Raw genomic sequence first — 23,836 nt, 5'->3', positions numbered from 1 at the left:
AGAACTGGAGGGGAGGGGATGGTTCAGGGCTCCTATGATTGGTATGGTAGGGAGCCAACCCCCTCACTCTTTATAACCCCCCCACCCTCATTCAAGGGGGAGAGATGGTGAAGTCCCAGAATTGGGTTGGCTGGGGATGAGGCTGGGTAAGCGGGATGGCCCCTCATGTATATATTAAAATGATAACCTGCATTGTACACTTTTATCTGTCAGGTACTCCCAGACATTTAAGAATAAAGTTGCAGCCATCAAACATTTCCTGTCCTCCTTCCAGCATAGCTGGACAAAGCACCTAGCCAATTTGTACCATGTTCTGCAAATGGAAAATTTCCTTTCCAGTCCTCACAAGCAATCACCTGATGCCTGAAATCATGAAGTCTGAATTATCTTACAATAACCATATTTAGCTTGCATATTTGTATATGTTATTATTGATACAATTAATAGACTGTTTAAATCCAGCCACACGTACTTCTTATGAATTCCTGGAGCAGTGAGTTCCCACATACTAACTTTAAATATTCCTTTAAAAATGTAATCACTTCAATTTCAACCAAAAAAAACCCAAATAAACCCATTCTCATACAGAGGAAAAAGTTGAAAAGGAGCACTTAGTTTATATTTACCTCTGAGCATCTACTTAATTGTTTTCCCTTCTATCCTAAAAAAAATCCTAGCATTTTAAAAGTATTTTCCTTGTAAGCCCCGTCAAACCTTTAATTTTTTTTTTTTTTTTACAGTCACCTTTCTTTCAAGTTTTTTCCAACTTTGGCTCCTGAGGTGAAGCAACCAAGATAGAAAACAGTACTCAATGAGGGCACACTATTGTTTTGTATAATCTGCCATTATATTTTCTGTACACCTCTGTTTTCTATCCCTCTGGCAGACATCTTCCCTGAGCAACTGCTAGGGCTTTCTCCCCAAGGTTCAGAGACTAGCTAAAAAGAGCTAATGTTTCTTACTGGTAACTGTTTATTCAAAAATCACATTTTCCAACATAGAATTTTGACAGTTATGTTCCCACCTACAAAGAGGCCAGGAACTAAATGTAACTGTCAGTTCCAGTAAACAAGTATCCAAAATCATGTTCTCTCTCTCTCTCTCTCTCTCTCTCTCTCTCTCTCTCTCTCTCTCTCACACACACACACACACACTCAGAATGAAGCAGAAAGCAAACAGCCAAACAGAATGAAGAAGAGACAAAGGGAACAACAATAAAAAAAATTAGTGATTTAGTAGGTGACATTTCCACATCTTAATCAGTATTAAAGCAATGCCCCACAGCATAGTTCCACGGAGCACTTTGCTATAGGGGGCTCCACATTTTTTATGACAAATAAAATCAAAATCTGACCACCAGTAGCCAGAAAAATGATGGCACTTTTTGAACGAGTATGGCTATTAGGGTCTACTTCTCTAGTGAGTCTCCAAAATGGGTAAACATCCAGGCAGTTTCAAGAAGAAAAAGTATTCTTAGATTGCTGACTTAAAAAGTTACGCTGCCATTGGGCACTGTTATTGCTTTGTTCGATCCAATGGTGTTGAAGTGAATCCTATATGAAAAAAGTATATCTGTTATTAAGGCTAAGCCACTTTGTGATCTTTTGGGGTGATCCATTTATTTTAAATCTATCAAATCCACTAATGTGCCTTGTGATCCAAATGAAGCCCGAAACTCAGATACAGCTGGCCAACCATTAGATTAGTGCTTTGATGGTTAAACCATACAAATTTTTGTCCTCTTTCTTCTGGTCTGCTAGCTCCCAGGTATCCCCTTTCTCTACAATGTCCTCAGAGTTAACAAATGGTCTGTGACAGATTATGTGGCAAAGGAGACAGAAGATCACAATGGTGAAAGTGTCTCAACTCAACAGATTCCAGATGCTATTTTACACATTCCTCTACGAAGACTATGATGAAGGCTAAGGCATATTTCTTTTTCTCTGACAGCATCTACAAACACATAACTGGAAGAATGATTTTAAGTACTAGGCAATCTTATGACTCCAGACTGCTCCCATTCAGAGACATAGCTCAGATCCATGACTACAGACACAAGATTACAAAAGATTGAAACAACAAATGCAAAATATATGGTAGAGTTTCATCTGGTTTTACTGATAGAGCTCACTAGGTGTGTGAAATAGACTTTGTCCAATTAGCTGTGAAATGAACCCTTCTCTCTCATGAACAGGTAAATCCAGGAAGGAAAGCTTGGTTCCACTATTGACAAAGGTTATTAATGACTACATGAAAGCATCATGCCAGCCTCTTTTAAAATAAGTGGTGTTTAACACCTTGCACAAGAAGCCATCTTCTGTTTTACTCTGTTTTCCTTTCAGACCCAAATCTCCCCATTCTGGAGATTGAGTGAGAAAATATCAGCTGGACAACTGTAGCACTGTATAGATTCCAGTTACATGAGGGCTGGATAAACCTAAAAAACTACACTAGTATCTTTGGTTGATCTCGGTTATGAACAAAAGTCAGGTGTCCAAGTTAATCTTGTTATATCTTTCAGAGACTTACTGATCATGCTGCATTGGTTCATATAAGTGACTTATCAAGAGGACTGTGAATGATCACCTGTGCCTTGCTGTCAAGGAAGCCTTATAGTACTCTCTTGTGTTCTGCCACAAGGTTTTCCTCCTACCATCCCAGTCATTTAATGGCTATGACAGGCCACTTAATGGATATCTTCAATCACTTCGGGCTGCAGTGCCATCCTTATGCTGACACCCTAGTTTTACATTCTCCTTTGAGACAGCTGGTTTGAAATTTAAGCCAGACAAGAATGAGGCACTGCTCATGAGCAGGGAAGTGATTCTGAGGAGCTTGCTGAATGACAGTCATGAAAATTATTAAACAAATATGCCAGCCACTAGTGAAAAGGTGCAAAATCTCGGTGTCAACCTCAGTTCTGCTCAGCCCAGAGGATAATATTCTGATAGTCAAGAGTAGCTATCATCTATGCCTTCCTCAGCAATGAGTGTGGTATGAATACCAAACAGACAACTGCTCTCACTGTCTTCTTGGGAGGGGACAAAAAAACAGGATGCCCACACCTGATATTTGCCCATCTCTGCATATGCATTTTAGTCTTAAAATGTCTCATATTTCATTTTAGAGGGAGAATCCATAAATGAGTGAGTCTTCTTCCACAGCTCCCATTTGTACTTGCCCAGGAAGGACACTTCACTCCCAGTGAGGGTTCCAGTCACTGGCAGGCTGGTAAACTCTCCATTCAAAACCTACCCTAGACTCTCCGATGGTCATGGAATGCCAACCATGAGTTTGGCTAGAGCTCCCTCCAGGAAAAGGCTACCATGGCAAGAACAGCGAGCACTGTCCCAATACAGAAAATATTGACTTGGTTTTGCCTCTCTAGTTCTACTGTAATCTGCCCTGATGAACACTTGGTGAGTCCCTTCCATCAAAGCAGAGGTTGATAAATTGACAGGGAAACAGATATTATTGTGTTCAGCACTTCAAACATCATGAGCTTCAGTGACAAGACGTGCCAGCCTTATCCACATATGGAGATGGGCCCGGATCACCAGAGTGATGCAGGAAACTAGCATGCCCAACATCTTCAGATTTCTACCCAACATTCTGTCTAATCCAATTAGCTGTGTTCTTGCTGACTGTATTTTGGTTACTCATGGAAAACTGACACCCTGTCAGGAGTCTAATAGCACCTTAAGTGGATATTTTCTTCGGCAACACTCTGCTTTCTTGATGCTCTTTTACAAAATTGATTGATTTCTCTTGATGAAACTCTTGATGCCATCTAGAAATGGATATAATTCTCTCTTTTTCCCCCATGAAGTAAGATATTGATATTACTAGGATCATAGTGAACACACATGGGCAGAAGGCACATTCAGATATAGGACCTTATACTTGAGGCGGTTGTGTAGAGCAACCCTCAAAAAATTCAGGCAGGGATAATACAGTTTATCTTTCTCAAAGGCACTGATATGATGAAATAGTCTAAGTCACCTGATTAACTTCAGCTCTCCATTCTAATAAAGTGCACTTGTTGAGAGATTTTCACATCAAACTCTCACAACCCTTCAAGTCTTCTTGGGGATTACTGAAGATAACTAGAGTAAGCGTCAGACATCACATCTGTGGTACTGGCTCTATAGCACCTATTCGCAGTAAGTGATCTATTGGCTTCTGAAGTGAATTTGCTCTTCACTGAATTCAAGGATGTTGCTGGAGTGCTCAAATCTTTGTTTTAACTTTACCCAACAACTCTTCTGAATAACTTCTAGCACCCACCTGTCTCCTGTCATGCATTTCTACTCCTGCGACAGTTTTCCCCCAATTAGTTGGTTGTCTTGGGACAGGAGTGGGAGTCATGCTGCTGATCTAGAAGGAATGGTGGACTGGAGAAGTCAGCCCTGGACTCCCCCTCCTTTGCTTGAACAGTCCCGCCTGCCTCTGGACTAAGAGTCCTTTCTGTGGTACCTGTTTGAATTGAAGGAGCAAAAGGAAAACTTTACTGGCTGTTTCAAATTATATATATATATTTTAAATAGCTGATGGGAGCCAATGTTTTTCCTCTGTATTTTCTAAAATGGTTTTGCCTAATGGTTCCCAATCACCTTACCAACTGAGTACTTAGAGGTACTCATAATGTGTTAGATTTATGGGCAAGCTTTCTGAGACATAGGTGATCACTGGCTACTGTGTTTACTGCCATAGATATCTGAGAACCTAAAAGAATCCATCACGGCATCCACACTACAAAAGAAGAAGCAATTGTAATTTTCTTTTTAAGTGATTTAATACCTGATGACTACTCTGAAAAAAATTCAAAATCAGCTGATATTACGACTTTTGCTCCAAGCATTTCTCAGCATTAAGACATTCAAAATTATTGTGAAACCGATCTATGTATATCAGTAACTAGAAATTTGCCATCTAGCATGGCTCTGCAATGAAGTTCAATTAACAGGAGCTTTGACAGCCACAAAGTCTATTTAGATGGGCCCAAATTATTTTACGGGGGTTATCACCTGAACTTACAAATTGCTTAGTTGACCTTTATTACAAACCACTGGTTGCATGGGGAAAGTGAATTCAAGCTAGCATTCACTGAAGCTGGGGGGAGGGGGGGGAGAAGAGAGTGATAAAAACAATCACTAAAGCATCATTCCATTTCAAATGCTGCTATGGAAATGCAAATTTTATACTGTACACATTTCACCTATGATGACTACACACCATAAATAAATATCCCCTGTGCAGTTGGAAACAGTAAGTCAGGGTTGATTTTCTTGGGACACTGCCCCTGGAAGTGTGCAAGATACAAGGCCCAACAAAAAGTTTAAAATATGATCAATAAGACTACTGAGCTTTCCCTCCCCATGTCACTCAAGAATTTTATTTTTGATACATACAAGACATAATTCCTACAGACCCTCATTTTGAACTGTACACACCAATCAGCCACATGTGTTGGCCAACAGGTGGATACAGAAAATAACCCTATCAACTGCTGATTAGTGATGAAGTTATGGGACATATAAAGTATGAAGCAGATGCATCACTTCATGATTAATGACTACCCAAACTCTACAACATACTACTATGATCTTTCATGTGCATAACTTTATGATTAACAAATATCTAAAGTATATAATGTAACAATATGGTCTCAGTTTCATGAATGTTCTGAAACATGATTCAAGAACAGTTAAGCTAGAATCTCAACTTCTTACAAAATTTACAAACAAGATCTCTTATCCCAAGTGCTCACCTTCCCTCAGTATATTCTGTCATGTTCCCTCCTGCTTCAGATGGTGACAGTCCCTTTTTAGATTAATGTTGTTACAGTACCTGATTTATGTTGTGGTTTTCCTGTTTTTTAGGCCTAAAACACTGACTTATTCATCTTTCATGATACATAGACTAGTAATGATGGTGCTAGTTTAAAACTGGGCATACTATACATGTTTTCTTTTTTGTATCCTCTTTAATGTCCGCTAAACATCAACGTTCGAATAGTAGAGAGTTTTTAATCACACTTAGGAGCAGCTAGAACTGTTGACATATTGTTTGAACATACCAGGATTCCTTTCTGACAAAGGATGTAGAAGGCAGCGTAGCTTTCATAACTGATGCCTCTGTTTCTGTGTAGGAGGACTTCAACTTATCTGTGGGATATGTGCCAAAGATGTTGCCCTTTGAGAGTTTTATTTGTTACTTCAATAAAACAGCCATATCTGGAAAATCTCCATGAAACTTGCTTTTTTGCATTACTTTTCTGTTGGGCTTATCTGCATTTCCTAAATTATATTATACAATTTCCTCCAGAGCAGAATGAAACTATACTGCATAGCACCTTCTTAAAAGTTCCAGGGAGGAGGTAAATATTTTCTGCATTTTTAAACCAGGATTATCCTCTTTAGTTCCTAATTTATGTTCTTCCATATTAAGTCCTCTTACAAAATATTAGACAACTTCTGAGTTTCCTTCCACTTCCTCCTGTGTACCGCAGGCAGACTGCTACTCCTTCCCCCTGTGGAACAAGGGACTGCTGATGAAAAACTAAATACCTATTTTTATTCTTTTTGATTTCCTAATCTTCCTTTTGGAGGATTTGTGCAGAAAACTACTTTTAGATTTGTTTATTTGTTTTTGTCCAGCAATTATTTTGATTATGTTTTGGTACCTTCTCCATATTAAGGAATAAAGTTGATCCCTTGACTCTTTATAAGAATGTACGAATTACATACTGAATCATGCCTATTGTCCATATTGACCAAGTCCCAAGGCTAGAGGGGGTGGGTAGGGCCAGACTCAGCAGCCACCTCCCCCATTTTTAGGAGAATAGGGTTGCCTTGCTGGCCCAGGGACTAATTTGCCAGGCCACCAACCAGTTTGCCCCATTGCACCCAATGGGTTGATCTTCGGGCCAGATTTCTTCCCAGCAAATGTACCCCAGAGGGTATCAGGCTCCCTGGCAGGAGAAGCCACAGAGGAAGGCCCTCTTCGGCTGCTGTAAAGTGGGGGACAAATACCTGCCATATCAGATGCTTATCCCTAGTCTCAAAACAGAAGCAGAAATCTCTCCATAAAGGATAGGTAAGTATGATACACTTGAAAATAAACTTTGAAAATAAACCTCATTCACCAACAAACTACAGTGATGCATTCTGAATCTGTGTATACAGCCTCTTAATCCATATTTGGATCCATCAAAGACCTATTACAAAAAGTCATGACGATCCCAAGCACAGAGAGGTTCCCCCCCACTTAATCTTTTAGGAATTGAATGGTCTTTGAATGGTGCTAGATTGGCAGTATTAAAATAGACCTTCTCTGTTTAACGCAAATCTTGTATTACATGAGCATCAAGTTTCCTTACACTGCCTTGCTGGTTTGACTCAACCATGACCTGAAGGGATTAACTCCAGCAGATGAAATAATAATAAATTACCCATGTCTGTTCAATCTCTGAATTCTGCACTGACACTACTAAAAAGGATGGCAATATGGTGAGTTATTAAAACTTTTTGACAGTTATAGCAGGCTCAAGATTTATCACTACAACATATTGTAATTTATGACATAGTATGTGTTTAGTAGTTTTCATAAATTGTCCTCAACTAATAAGCTATTTTGCATTATTAATCAAATTAAAATCAAAATTTTTACAGGAGGTGTAAAAAGTACTGTTCTTAAGTTTTAACCATTTTATTTCTCAATAAAGTTGAAACTTTGTACACAAACTCTTTGACCAGGTACTTCTTTTGCCTTAAAATGAACTGCACTTTTCAGATGTTTTTCTCCATTTTCAAATAACTGTTAGTTATGCTTTAGGTGAAAACACAAACTAAGTTTAGCAAGCTGAGTCCTTACTGGATACTGGTCAATTTTTAATATGAGAACATATTTACTTACATTTAGATAATTGGGTACATTCACAAATGATCTATTCTGCATGCAAAAACCCCACAAACCATTAAACAATTTGTTCTTACATCTTTTGAAGCACCTGGGCCATCACAACCCCATTCGTTAAATCTTCCACAGTCTGGCATGGTGCTTCAACATTAAAAGTCTGGATCTGAAGGGGGAAAAAAAATGAAATTTCCTTATTAGCCTGCCTTAACCATTTCTTATTAACACATCAAAGAGTTTTCAAAAAGTAACACAACGGTATTGTTACTACCAAATAACAGCAAATGGCAGAGAGAAAAACAAAACAAAACACAAAGGTGTACAAGTTTAATTCTATCAGTGGGGAAACATTGCAAGTGCTGGATTTCATTTAGTGAACCACAACACTGAGGTTTTTCTTGTTGTACAGCCATGGACACAGCTTCGTAGATATGGTTGCAACCAAAGTTCTATTACAAGCTCTGACCAAAATTTTCAGAACGCGTGACTAGAGTTACATTCCTAAGGGAGGGATTTGCAAAATCATCTAATAATTTAGGAACACAAATCCCACTGAAAGTTAGTGGAACTTGTGCTTTTAAGTCACTCAAGCACCATCCTAAATCCCTATTTAGGCACATACAAAAGACGCCTGATTCCTAAAAATGCTGATCACCTAGACCGTCCACTGACTTCCCATGGTTATATAATTATATATACACACGCATGTGCTCTGAACAATTAACTCCTCCCTAGTGTGGGATGAAAGTGAAATCGTGCTAGTACTAGCAGATTTGTACTGGCCAGTGTTAGTTTGCTATTAATTGTAAGGTGCTCAATTACTATGATAGGTGTGGCAAAAAAAAAAAAAAAAAAAAAAATCTAGACAGAGAAAAAGTCTCTGGTATAAATATAGAGGTTAAGATGCAAGGTGTTGGTATCCGATTTAGAACTGGGGAATAGAATGTGGCTGAGTCCATACTGCCATATGTGGGGGTGAGTGGTGGTTTCCAGTCCATAACAGAAATACATCTGAAGTAGGGTGGATGGGCGACAGTCATTTTGGTCAACATGCTGTGACTAGAGACACATACTGGTGGGGAAGGGTTTCATTTTTGAATGTGCAGTATAATAATATACACTTCAATATTTGTGCAAGAGGTTGCAAGAACTTCAAGATCAAAGGAGACTTCCCTGAAACTTTGTGCTGAGCTTGCCCCCACTTGTCTGAGCAGTACCAGACGATGAGAGCTCTCCTTCACTATAGAAAAGCGAGCAGCCATAACACTGTAGAAGTTGACTAACCTAGTTTTCTACTGTTCAGATGGAAACCCAATTGGGAAGTCCATTGTGAATGCTGTTGTGCTAGGAGTTTGCACTGTAATAAATACTGTATGTGTTACAGGGCAAGTGATCAAGACTGCTAACATGCCAGAGACCGAATAATTTAAGTGGCTGGGCTCCCCAAACTGACAGAGCCGTCAATGGAATCCGTATGCCCATTCTGTGCCTGAGCACAACAAGCAGAGAAATCCATAACAGAAAGAAAACTGTTTCCATGACGATGAAGTCCAAAGTGTATCTCTCTAGGAAGCCCGGGGCATTGACATACAGTAGCCTGGAGAAGTGCATGATGCCAGGACTTGAAACAAATCACACACACCCACCACCAAACTCTGGACTTCTCAAGAACAGGAAAAATGAAAAACTATTCCCAGTGAACAATATTAACATTATGGGTGTTTCCATCCCCACTGCGCTCCCAGGTGATCCTGTCTAACCAGTACTGCCTTGGCTCATTAAAACTTCCCCAACTTCATAAACAAAGGTAGAAGATTCCACTACACACTGAGCCAATGCAGGATGGTGGTGAAGTGTGCTTCTGGGATACTGAAAGCAAGATGTAGATGGTCTGTTGACTGTTCCATGACTAATACTACCATGATCATATCTGCTTGTTGCATTTTACATAACCTGAGCAAAAGCAAAGGAGAGGTCATCAGTAAGGACTAGAGTGGCTCAGACAGCCTGCCCTCTACTTTTTCACAGCCAGAAAATCATGTGGATGCAGCGGAAGGATGAGAACACTCCTTCTGGTGAGCAAGAGCTACAAAGCTGAAATAGAGGGCACCAAGGACTAATGCTTTGTTTCTTTTTATAACTACTTGAAAATATCTTATTTTGTACAGAGAAAAATGAAGGACTAGATCGCACAACATTATTGTTAACCTAGCACATTTATGCTGTGTTAATTTTTTATTGATGTTATAATGGAGACAGTATCACCTTATATTAAGTATCATCAACATTAAAAAACAATGCCTTTTTTCCAAAAACAAAACTTCCTTTTAATAAGGGAGTCCAGCTGCAGAAACAATTTTCTTTCCCTGTGTCAAAAATAGGAGTTGAACATCTGGAGAATGGCTGGGAGAGCGCCAAAGAGGTAGATCCCAATCCAAAAAGTTCTATTCTCTGCTTTTGGAAGGGCATGGTAGTGGGCAGCACATGGCAATGCAGGAACAGACTCTAGTTGTAGGGACAGAGCTGCAAGCAGTTTCTTTTGTGCCTTTAAATAGTCATTAAATAATGGCTGCTGAAACTCTGCCTCCCTGTAAATTTCTGCTGTCTATATTTTTGCATGAGTTCTGTCCTCCTGCTGGAACTGTTTCTGCCATCCAGGCGCGTTCAGGGCTCCCTCATTTCTCACTCCTCAAAGTGGTAAATTCATTTTCATTCTCTGTTCAGATTCATATGCGTTTTGATGAATTAGTCCTTTCACCTTTTCAACTGTGCCACCAACATGGAGTCTGGACAGTATGCCCAGCTGGACAGCAAGCCCTGACAGAGAAAAGAAGATATGTTTGAATTAACACCCACAGCAATCCCTCACATGTCCCATGAAATGTCAACAAATGAGACAAAATAAATTCTCTCTTCTCTTTTAAATTCCAATAACTAATCCAGAGCCATTCGACACAGAATGTTAAGGACATACGTTCCCAATTCTCAAACTACACTTAAAACTACGGAGAGGTGTGGTACTATTTTAGATCAGGGGAAGGGAGATATGTAGTACATAATGCCAAAATGGTATAAAAAGTTACTTATTACAAAAAAGTAGGATCTTGGAAAATGAGGGGTTTGGGTTTTTTGCAGATGATATCCAATGAGAAGCTCCATGACTGGTGATGCTTGCTTAGCTATCTTGGTGATATGCCTTATTTAAAAAAAACCAACAACAACAACTTTTATATTAACTTTGGAGTTGTTGCCATACAAACAGTTCTCCAATACAGGAGCTACAGACTGGGGTAAAATAAGGGATAGAAGGATCTACTAGATCGCTCTTCACAACACAAAGCACACAGCTTGTTACTTGCATAATTACACTCCAACTTGTACTTTATACTGCTTTACTGGCATTACATAAACAGGCATTTTCACGCATTCATTAGAAAGACAAACTCTAATGTGATTGCAGATAGCCAAGTTGTGCATGCTGTATGGAAATGGCCAGATGCCATTTGGACCAGCCAATACAATGTAAGGTAAATGCTTTGGCAAGCATCCAATAATTAACTTATTACAGTAAGTTACAGATCCAATTGTTTTTATTTTTCCATTGGTGTTTCATGTGACATTTAAAAAAAATCCCCATTACATGCCTGCTATTTTGGATGTGGCTACATGGTATAGCACAGCCAGCTGCTGTAAGTGCCAAGCCAAGCGCATCCTCTCTTACCATAATTGGCAGGCCATGCAGCTGAAAAGGTACCACAAGTGAGAGGATGGAAGGGTGGGGCCAAGAAAGACCAGTTATGGGGGAATAACTGTTTTGAGTGGGCTGCTGTGGGGCTGTTACTTGTACTATGGCAGAGAGGATGAAGGGAGGAGTGGTTGAGGGAGTGAGGACTGGGACAGCAGAGGGAAGGTGAAGTGGACACTTTCATCTTCATGTAAGGCTATAACTGCCCATTCACAAAGGATGGCATTCATAAGAACCCAGAAAAATTTCTCTCAGCCCCAGAATCTGAAAAAAAATCAGTCCTCATCAGTACTGTACACAACAGTAAGCTGCATACCTGATAAAACTTTTCTCATCTCCAGATTCCACTTCGTCATGCTGAACCAGCTGAGTCATCTCAGGATCTGGGCCTCCATCCTACAAATGGATCTTGTGATTTGGGCAACTCCTGGTCAGGCTTCCTAACCCTCGTTCCTCCTACTTGGCAATGGTCTTCTCTTCTCCCCTGAATAATCATGCTACCAAGTACTTTTTCATTATGTTTGGGAGCATCTCAGGCTGAGCAGAGGAGTGAGTCTTCAGGCTCCTCACCAGACCGTTGTGGAAATGAAAAATTCTATGCCAGGACTTGAGTCTTCTGATGTCCACTGACTTTCCACTGTACTTTAGGTTTTTGATTTTATCCCAGCGTGGCTTATAAACCCAGATTATACCAAGTATTCAGATGACTGGTTGTATGTACATAAGAACATCACTGGCAAGCTGCTTCTGGATTTTCTCCTCATCCCTTTATAAGATTTGGGCCCAAATATCTGAGTCGGGCAGCAACACAGTCAATAAAGGTTCTCCTTTAAGACGTCCTAGTACAGGGGTGACCAACCTGAGCCTGAGAAGGAGCCAGAATTTACCAATGAACACTGCCAAAGAGTCAGAGTAATACGTCAGCAGCCCATCATCAGCTCCCTCACCCCGCTCCCAGTGCTTCCCACCCACCAGCAGGTCCACCGATCAGCATCTCCCATGCCCGAGCCGCACTTCCCAATCAGCTGTTTTGTGGTGTGCAGGAGGTTCTGGAGGGGTAGGGAGTGGAGCAAGGACACAGCAGCCTCAGGGGAGGGGGTGGGAAGGAGTGGAGTGGGGTCACGGCCTGTGGCAGAGCCAGGGGTTGAGCAGTGAACACCCCCTGGCACACTGGAAAGTTGGAGCCTGTAGCTTCAACCCTGGAGTCGGTGCCTACACAAGAAGCCACATATTAACTTCTGAAGAGCCACATGTGGCTCCGGAGCCACAGGTTGGCCACTCCTGTCCTAGTAATACTTGTAATGTTCACAATCAAAGAAACTTGCAATTGTGAAAGAAGTTGCTTGAAGTGCAAGCTGTCTGCACTGAGCTCTATGGTTTGTGCGGTGCTATTATACAGGTAGATGGCTTCTGGCCAAGAAGACTCCTGTGCAGTAGGATGAAGAAAGTAGACCAGACAAATGACCTCAATACTGACTGGAGCACTATGGGACTTGAGTGAGAGAACAATATGAATTAGTTTATTACTACACTGGCTCCATACTGCCACTAAATTGCTGCAGCTTGAAGCAATATGTAGACCTGCAGAACACAAGTCCAATCCAAATGATATTTGGAATACATTAATCTGTATGGAGAATGTGTATGCAAGATGCTTGACAAGTGTGCTGGGAGACCACAAATGTTTCTTAGCCCTGGTCTACACGACAGGGTTAGGTCGAATTTAGCTGCGTTAGGTCGATTTTAAAATGAATGCATCTACACAAACAACCCCGTTCCGTCAACCTAAAGGGCTCTTAAAATCGACTTCTGTACTCTTCTCTGGTGAGCGGAGTAGCACTAAAATCGACCTTCCTGGGTCAAATTTGGGGTAGTGCAGACACAAATTGACATTATTGGAGCACTCTGGGATAGCTCCCAGAGGCCAATGTGACCGCTCTGGACAGTGCGTTCAACTCCGATGCACTAGCCAGGTACAATGGAAAAGCCCCAGGAAATTTTGAATTTAATTTCCTGTTTGGTCAGCCTGGCAAGCTCAGCAGCACAGGTGACTATGCAGTCCCCCCAGAATCGCAAACGAGCTCCAGCATGGACTGATGATTTAACTGGGACTTGGTCCTGCTTTGAGCAGGGGGTTGGACTAGATGACCTTCTGGGGTCCCTTCCAACCCTGATATTCTATGATTCTATGATTCTATGAAAGGGAGACACTGGATCTGATTGCTGTATGGGGAGAAGAATCTGTGCAGGTCGAACTCCGATCAAAAAGACGAAATGCTAATATATATGCCAAAATCCACAGGGCATGATAGACAGAGGCTACAACAGGGACACACAGCACTGCCATGTGAAAGTTAAGGAGCTCAGGTAAGCCTGCCAAAAAACAAAGGAGGCAAACAGTCACTCAGGGTCAGAGCCCCATTCATGCCACTTCTATGATCAGCTGCATGGCATTCTAGGGGGGGATCCTACCACTACCCTACCACTGTCCGTGGACACCTGCAAGGGAGGAGTCTCGCGCAACAGGGAAGAGGATTTTGGAAGAGGAACAGGGAGAGGAGAAGGAGAATGCTCAGCAGGCAAGTGGTGAATCCCCGTCAGCCAGGACCTTTTCATCACTCTGGAGCCAATACCCTCCCAAGACGGGATCCCCGACCCTGAAGCCGGAGAAGGCACCTCTGGTGAGTGCACATTTGTAACTACAGTACCGGGTTTAAAAGCAATACTTTGATGTTTGATTTGCCCTGAAGAATTGGGATGCATTCGCGGCCAGTACAGCTACTGGAAAAGTCTGTTAACATGTCTGGGGATAGAGCGGGAATCCTCCAGGGATATCTCCATTAAGCTCTCCTGGAGGTACTCAAAGCCTTTGCAGAAGGTTTCTGGGGAGGGCTGCCTTATTTTGTCCTCCATTGTAGGACACTTTACCACGCCAAGCCAGTAGCAACTAGTCTGGAATCATTGCAGCACAACGCATGGCAGCAAATGGTCCTGGGTTTTGGTCACATTCAAGCAACATTCCAGCTATATCTTTCTGTGTTAGCCTCAGGAGAGAGATATCATTCATGGTCAGCTGGTTGACATAGGGAAATTTTTGTAAGGGAACAGTAAAAGGACCCCGTTCATGCTGGGTTGTTTGCGCTTGGCTAAAAGGGATCATCCCAGAGAACAGCCAGCAGTGGAGTGGGGGGAAGTGTGTGCTGCACACCTACCCAGAAACCGCAACCCCTCCTTTTAAATGTGAAACCCAGCTGGCATTGCTTGCTATGGAAAAGGATGGCGCTGCAGTTTGAAATCATTCCCACATATTATGAAGGCGAAAGAAGCCAACCCCACGCAGCAAAAGACTTACCATGGCTGCCTAGAAACCGAATTCTGTTGCCCAGCTGTTTGTGATGTGTCACCATACTGGAAGGCGCTTGACATAATAGCCAAAATGCAACCTTGTACCTAAAGCACACAGGCTGTCTGCTGTGAATTGCTTGATTCACTGTGACAGAGTCCCCCTTTTGTTCTCAGAAATGTATCATCTTAAATTTTACTGTCCTTTATTATCTCCCCACAAGTGCAAATCATAGAATCATAGAATCATAGAATATCAGGGTTGGAAGGGACCCCAGAAGGTCATCTAGTCCAACCCCCTGCTCAAAGCAGGACCAAGTCCCAGTTAAATCATCCTAGCCAGGGCTTTGTCAAGCCTGACCTTAAAAACCTCTAAGGAAGGAGATTCTACCACCTCCCTAGGTAACGCATTCCAGTGTTTCACCACCCTCTTAGTGAAAAAGTTTTTCCTAATATCCAATCTAAACCTCCCCCATTGCAACTTGAGACCATTACTCCTCGTTCTGTCATCTGCTACCAATGAGAACAGTCTAGAGCCATCCTCTTTGAAACCCCCTTTCAGGTAGTTGAAAGCAGCTATCAGATCCCCCCTCATTCTTCTCTTCTGCAGACTAAACAATCCCAGCTCCCTCAGCCTCTCCTCATAAGTCATGTGCTCTAGACCCCTAATCATTTTTGTTGCCCTTCGCTGTACTCTTTCCAATTTATCCACATCCTTCTTGTAGTGTGGGGCCCAAAACTGGACACAGTACTCCAGATGAGGCCTCACCAGTGTCAAATAGAGGGGAAATGTTTCTAGGCTCCCCCTATCATCTCCGTCTCTGAGGTTATCGCAGATTAGAAGGCGAAAAAAAAAAAACCACTCACAATGACATGTTTTCCAAGCTCATGCAGTCCTCCTGCACTGATAGGGCACAGCTTAACGCATGGAGGCATTCAGTGGCAGAGGTCAGGAAAGCATTAAGTGAGCATGAAGAGCAGAGGCAGGAAGCAATGCTGAGGCTAATGGGGGAGCAAACGGACATGATGAAGCATCTGTTGGAGCTGCAGGAAAGACAACCAAGAGCACAGACCCCGGCTGCATCCATTGTATAACCGCCTCCCCTCCTCCCCAAGTTCCAGATCCTCCTCACCCAGATGCCCAAGAAAGCCCAGGGGGATGGGGCGCTCCGGGCACCCAGCCACTCCACTCCAGAGGATGGCCCAAGCAACAGAAGCCTATCATTCAAACAGTTCTCATTTGTAATGTGGCTACAATAAGCAATATGGCCTTGTCCTTCCCTCCCCCCCACCCCACCCGGGCTACCTTGTCAGTTATCTCTCTTTTTTTTTTTTAAATTAATAAAGAATGCATGGGTTCAAAACAATAGTTACTTTATTTTCTTTGCCAGCTGTGATTGAAGGATCGAGGGTGATTCGCTTACAGGGAATTAAAATCAACAAAGGGGGTGGGTTTGTAGCACGGAGAAACACACACAACTGTCACACCACAGCCTGGCCAATCACAAAATTGGTTTTCAAAGACTCTCTGATTGCGCATCACGCCTACCTGTGCTCTTCTAATAGCCCTGGTGTCTGGCTGCTCAAAATTGGCCATCAGGCAATTTCCCTTAACCTCCCACCCCACCATAAACGTCTCCCCCTTAGTCTCACAGATATTATGGAGCACACAGCAAGCAGCAATAAAAATGGGAATGTTGGTTGTGCTGAGGTCTAACCTAGTCAGCAAAGAGCGCCAGCGAGCTTTTAAAGATCCAAAGGTACATTCTACCACCATTCTGCACTTGCTCAGCCTATAGTTGAACAGCTCCTTACTACTGTCCAGGCTGCCTGTGTACAGCTTCATGAGCCATGGGAGCAAGGGGTAGGCTGGGTCCCCAAGGATAACCATTGTCATTTCAACATCCCCAACAGTAATTTTCTGGTCTGGGAAGTAAATCCCTTCTTGCAACTGCTCGATCAGCCTGGAGCTCCTAAAGATGTGTGTGTCATGCACCTTTCCCGGCCATCCCACATTGATGTCAGTGAAACGTCCATTGTGATCCACCAGTGCTTGCAGCACCATTGAGAAGTACCCCTTGCGGTTTAGGTACTGGTTGGCATGGTGGTCCGGTGCCAAGATAGGGATATGCGTCCCCTCTATCGCCCCACTACAGTTAGGGAACACCATTGCAGCAAAGCCATCCAGTATGACCTGCACATTTCCCAGAGTCACTACCCTTGGTAACAGAACATAAGTGATTGCGTTGGATATTTGCATCACAGCAGTCCCCACAGTAGACTTGCCCACTCCAAACCAATTCCCGACTGACCGGTAGCAGTCTGGCGTTGCAAGCTTCCACAGGGCTATCGCCACTCGCTTCTCAACTGTCAGAGCAGCTCTCATCTTGGTATTCCTGCGCTTAAGGAAATTGGCCTTAAGCATGCGAAAGTTTTGCAGCCACTGTGAATCATCCCATACTTGCAACACTAGGCGGTCCCACCAGTCTGTGCTTGTTTACCAGGCCCAGAATTGGCGTTCTACTGTATCAACCAGTCCCACTGCTGCTATAATGTCCCAACTGCCACAGCCCGTGCTTTCAGGAACGTCTGTGTCCATGTCCTCATCACGATCGTCCTTGTGCTGGCATCTCTTAGCCCGCTACTGCACATACTCCAGGATAACGTGCAAGGTGTTTACAATGCTCACAAAAGCAGCAGTGAGCTGAGCAGGCTCCATGCTTGCCATGGTATGGCATCTGCATGGGTAACCCAGGAAAATAGGCACAAAACGATTGTCTGCTGTTGCTTTCACAGAGGGAGGGAAGGAGGAAGGCGTGATTGACGACATATACCCAAAACCCCACCCTCGACAATGTTTTTGCCCCATCAGGCATTGGGAGCTTAACCCAGAATTCCAATGGGCAGCGGAGACTGCGGGAACCGTGCGATAGCTATCCACAGTGCACTGCTCCGTAAGTCGATGCTAACCACAGTATTGAGGACACACTCCACCGACTTAATGCGCTTAGTAGGGACATACATAATAGACTGTAAAATCAATTTCTAAAAATCGACTTCTATAAAATCGACCTAATTTCGTAGTGTAGACGTACCCTTAGAATAGTAAATTTCTCTCGTGCAGACAAAGCCCTTAAAGAGCTAGAAAACCAAAGACTGAGGAAAAGCTACACAACATGCAAGCAGAGTGATCAAGGATGAGAGGCATGCATTTTATTAGTTCAACTTATCTCCCTTTTAATAATTAGCTTATAAATGTCCAATGCCTGTTCTAATATTCCAATTCTAAACTTTTGCCTATTATTTGCCCTTGCCTACTCCTTTTTGTCTTTTGAGCACTCTCTATTTATTATTTTTCATAAACTTTCAATTCTTCTAGAGTGTTGCTGTGCATATTCACATGCAGCCACATATCAACCCCCTTCAAGTGCCAGCGAGCTTCAGGATCCTTCTAGAAAAGGAGTGCCTATTAGGACCACATAAGTGCCTTCTCATGGCACCAAATGTTCAGATCAGAGGTTTTTGGTGAACCACCTGAGTTTCTTCTACTGAACCTTAAGATCCTTAAAGTGACAACTCTGGGCAAGAAGAGATGATCAGGCTATGTGAAAATACGGAGGAAACATTCCAGAAGAGCTACCATTACTACTAGGTAAACTCTCTCCTTCTACAAGGCAGCCTGCTTCTGCATACTCTCAGTTATGGAAGTCCAGTTAACAGGACAAGCCCAACAAAGGTGAGCTGAGACATTTTAATTAAACAAGGATTACCGAACAGTTCTCCAAAGCAAATATCAGATCTAGATGATAAACCAAAAAAGCAGTGCTCAGTAAACCTTTGAAGAGAACCCCAGCTAGGCAGCCCTGTAGATTGTAATGTTTCCATCACAACAGAGAACCCATTGGAAAACTGAGTAACCCTGGAGTGTGGGCCCCAAGAACTCAAGTGCTTACATGGTAGATAAAGCACACATGCAAGTGCAAAATCTAATCTATTTTGACAGTCACTCAGCATTCCCCATATACTGATCCACTAAGGCTGCAAAAAAAATCTAGGCAATTTCCAAAATACCTTTGTCCTCTCTACACAGGACAAAGCTCTAAGCACTTAACTTCCAGGACACGGAACCTAGGGTTTGGTTAAAAAAACCCTAGAAGACTAATGCCTGTGTTCAGGTAGAACTCAAACATTAATTTTAAAGAAAAAAAAATGGATGAGCTTGCATGACAGCTTTGTCGTTAGGGAACGCAGTAAAGGTTGGATCAATAACTGAAGACTGCAACTCACTCATTCCTCTCTTGCAGATGTAACTGTGATGAAAATGCTGCCTTTGTGATAGGTGGAATAAAGAGCACTCTTCCAAAGGTTCAGAAGGTGAATTTGTCAGTACTAAGTTCAGATGTCACATCAGTGAAGTTGTCTGCCCAGTGTAAGGACAACCACCAATCCTTCAAAGAACCCCATGACAATAAAATGGCTTTTCCGTTTCAACTAGAAGCTAGTATTCAAAAATAGCAGACAGACGTATTTTGATCAATCACAAGGACAGGATGAGAAACTTCAAGTATAATAAATAGTCCAAAATCGACGACATGGGTGCAAGGGTACGGGGTCAGGTTGTCAGATGCCCATACTGAAACCTTTGTCCATTTCCATTTCGGGAAGTTACATTACAGGGTGAACAGCTTCTTGCATTGCAGCAAAATACTGCTTCATGCTTCACCAGAAGTAGTCAAAGTCCCATGAGTCAAACAATGAAGAAAAGTGGATGCAGAAGGAAATGTGTTCTTGGGATATCCATGTAACAGTACTGCCTGACCCAAGCTGGAATGATCAGGATGATCCTTGACCCTGCACTGATCCTATTTTCCTGAGCATCAGTAGAAGCAATGGAATCAGTGGGAAAGCATAGTCTCTGCTCCAATCCAACAAGAAAATATCTTATTGAGTTTCTGTCCATTCCTGTCCTGAAATAAACTGTGGACCATTTCTATTGCTAATTGTGACACAAAGATCTAGGAAAAGATAACTCTACCTCCTGAACAACAGCTGTACCATGAACTGTTTCAGAGACCACTTCCTCTGGTCTTTGCTTCTATGATTTTTCTTATCTGCCAACCAGGGTGGATAACAATCAATGATTTTTTTTAAATAAAAAAAATTGATTTTTTTAAATTTAAAATGAGATTTTTTTGATAAAATGCTTTTTGAGGAAAAAGCCTATCTAAAGATAGTTTTAATTAAGATATCTTTGAGCTATAATGTATCTCATCATGGAATAGGGATTATAAATTCTAATTCGATAGTATGAGACAATATATTCATGTAATGTTTAAGAAAAGTTTTGTAAATGAGTTCCAATAGTTCACGGATTAGGGATGGGGGACCCACCAGGTCATTTTATTTGGCTCACAACAGTTGAGATGATTTATTCTGCAACGACATTTCTTATTTCTCAACCTTTTTTTTTGGTGGGGGGGACGGGGACGTGCTGTGATAAACATACCATGAGTATAAAGTGCTTGTTTCAATATGGAAGACTGATGGTTAGAGAGAGTAGTCGTGCACTTCGAGTTGCATGTACGCTGAACACAAAGAAATTCAATATCCTGAAACATCAGAACTATGTCTGCTGTGCTATGAGTGAGGTAGGAAACGGCTCACTGACAAACCAGTGGCTGATTCTTCTGCCTTCGCAGTTTATCACAAGTAAAAGAAAGATAGAGAACACAAAAAGAAAAGGAGTACTTGTGGCACCTTAAAGACTAACAAATTTATTAGAGCATAAGCTACATCGGATCCGATGAAGTGAGCTGTAGCTCACGAAAGCTTATGCTCTAATAAATTTGTTAGTCTTTAAGGTGCCACAAGTACTCCTTTTCTTTTTGCGAATACAGACTAACACGGCTGCTACTCTGAAAAATAGAGAACACAGTCTCCCATGCACAGTGGGAGTGTGAATATCTTTGTACTTAAAATGGAGGTAAGCCCCAATGCCTCATATGTTTGCAAGTCATGACAATGAAAAATGAATAACTTGAAAAATCACCACAGCACCAATCACAAAGCAAATAATGAAATACATGCAGGGATAAGCCACTGTGACTTATCTAAAAGGCAAAGTTTCAAGGCAGAAGAGTTGTTTTGCTAGAGTTACCACAGTACAAACTTTGGGTCTTACTGCATCCTACCTTGTCACTCTTGAGATGGCATGGGCTAGAAAGACACTGAAGAAGAGGGAAAGAGTGAAAACGGGCAGTGCAAATGGTAAAGGCGTTTGGTGATGACAAAATGGCAAAAAAAATTCAAAACAGTATCTCTATTTATATACAGTTTTGTGAAGAGTTTCACATATCTATGAACACGTGGAAGGAAAGTTGAACAAACAATCATGCCTGATTTTTTCTTCTTTGGCATTAGGCGACAGTACAGCTGTGTCAAATGTAAGTTAGCTATGATATATGTATGGACAACTGATAGTAATGTTAACATGAAAAGAAAAGGAGTCCTTGTGGCACCTTAGAGACTAACAAATTTATTTGACCATAAGCTTTCATGAGCTACAGCTCACTTCATCGGACATGCATGTCATGAAGAACTTATGAAATTAGCTTCATTACACAGAACAACAAAGGGTCCAGATAGTTTTGGTGTGCTTCAGGAAGCTTTTGCAGGTTTTGGAGATTTTAAAAAGTTGCTGGTTGTTGTAACAGATGGAGCACCTGCTATGCATGGCTCAAGGGCTGGGTTTCCAGGTTTACTGGCACACTGCCCAACACTGCCCTGCATTATTCATCCAGAGTTGCTGTGTGGAAAATCGTTCAATTTTAATCACATCATAAATGTGTTATGAAAGTTACAAACATGATACGAGGTACAAACAGATCACTCAGCTAACACAAATTAGTAGCTTTTCTTGATTAAGTGGATGCACTGTAGGATAATTTGGAGCTATACAGAGAAGTGTGATGGATAAGTCATGGAAAACGCCTCGTGAGATTCTTTCCAACAAGAAACACTGAGAGTGTCACCTTTCTGAAAGACACTGAGTTCTGATACTACGGAGTTTCAGGAAAAACTGGAAGATTCAGTTTCTCTGTGCTATACAGCATTTTTGAGAGACATAACTTGAATTGTTTGAATCTGCACCTGCAAGGCATGGACTAGACTGCATCAGACCTTGTTGCTCACATGGATGGGTTCTGAAGCAAGCTCACACTTAGATTCATAGATACTCAGGTCAGAAGGGACCATTCTGATCATCTAGTCCGACCTCCTGCACAGCGCAGGCCACAGAATCTCACCCACCCACTCCTATGAAAAACCTCACCCATGTCTGAGCTATTGAAGTCCTTAAATCATGGTTCAAAGACTTCAAGGAGCAGAGAAACCTCCCTCAAGTCAACCATGCCCCATGCTACAGAGGAAGGCGAAAAACCTCCAGGGCCTCTCCAATCTGCCCTGGAGGAAAATTCCTTCCCGACCCCAAATATGGCAATCAGCTAAACCCTGAGCATATGGGCAAGATTCACCAGCCAGATACCCAGGAAAGAATTTTCTATAGTAACTCAGATCCCATCTATCTAATATCCCATCTCAGGGGATTTGGCCTATTTACCCTGAATATTTAAAGATCAATTACTTACCAAAATCCCATTATCCCATCATACCATCTCCTCCATAAACTTATCGAGTAGAATCTTAAAGCCAGGTAGATCTTTTGCCCCCACTTCTTCCCTTGGAAGGCTATTCCAAAACTTCACTCCTCTGATGGTTAAAAACCTTCGTCTGATTTCAAGTCTAAACTTCCTGGTGGCCAGTTTATACCCATTTGTTCTTGTGTCCACATTGGTGCTGAGCTGAAATAATTCCTCTCCCTCTCCTGTATTTATCCCTCTGATATATTTATAGAGAGCAATCATATCTCCCCTCAACCTTCTTTTAGTTAGGCTAAACAAGCCAAGCTCCTTAAGTCTCCTTTCATAAGACAAGTTTTCCATTCCTCGGATCATCCTAGTAGCCCTTCTCTGTACCTGCTCCAGTTTGAATTCATCCTTTTTAAACATGGGAGACCAGAACTGCACACAGTATTCTAGGTGAGGTCTCACCAGTGCCTTGTATAACGGTACTAAAACCTCCTTATCCCTACTGGAAATGCCTCTCCTGATGCATCCCAAAACCGCATTAGCTTTTTTCACAGCCATATCACATTGGCAGCTCATAGTCATCCTATGATCAACCAATACTCCAAGATCCTTCTCCTCTTCCGTTACTTCTAATTGATGCGTCCCCAACTTATAGCTAAATTTCTTGTTATTAATCCCTAAATGCATAACCTTACACTTCTCACTATTAAATTTCATCCCATTACTATTACTCCAGTTTACAAGGTAATCCAGATCCTCCTGTATAATATCCCGATCCTTCTCCAAATTGGCAATATCTCCCAGCTTTGTATCATCTGCAAACTTTATTAGCACACTCCCACTTTTTGTGCCAAGGTCAGTAATAAAAAGATTAAATAAGATTGGTCCCAAAACCGATCCCTGAGGAACTCCACTGGTAACCTCCCTCCAACCTGACAGTTCGCCTTTCAGTAGGACCCGTTGCAGTCTCCCCTTTAACCAATTCCTTATCCACCTTTTGATGTTCATATTGATCCCCATCTTCTCCAATTTAACTAATAATTCCCCATGTGGCACGGTATCAAACGCCTTACTGAAATCTAGGTAAATTAGATCCACTGCATTTCCTTTATCTAAAAAATCTGTTACTTTTTCAAAAAAGGAGATTAGGTTGGTTTGGCACGATCTACCTTTTGTAAAACCATGT

General features: G+C 41.9%; 1 protein-coding gene across 1 annotated transcript in view; it reads right to left on the bottom strand.

Annotated features, from left to right (window-relative positions):
- HOOK3 (hook microtubule tethering protein 3) overlaps positions 1-23,836 on the bottom strand; it is a 128,147-nt gene that overhangs the window by 96,120 nt on the left and 8,191 nt on the right. Inside the window, 1 exon segment of the mRNA XM_043514600.1 lies at positions 7,998-8,083. Coding sequence (XP_043370535.1) covers positions 7,998-8,083 — 86 coding nt within the window.

Source organism: Dermochelys coriacea, chromosome 5, assembly GCF_009764565.3.
Source record: "Dermochelys coriacea isolate rDerCor1 chromosome 5, rDerCor1.pri.v4, whole genome shotgun sequence".
Classification (NCBI taxonomy): domain Eukaryota; kingdom Metazoa; phylum Chordata; order Testudines; family Dermochelyidae; genus Dermochelys; species Dermochelys coriacea.
The sequence above is the reverse complement of the archived record's forward strand: the minus strand, read 5'-3'. Positions and strand labels throughout refer to the sequence as shown.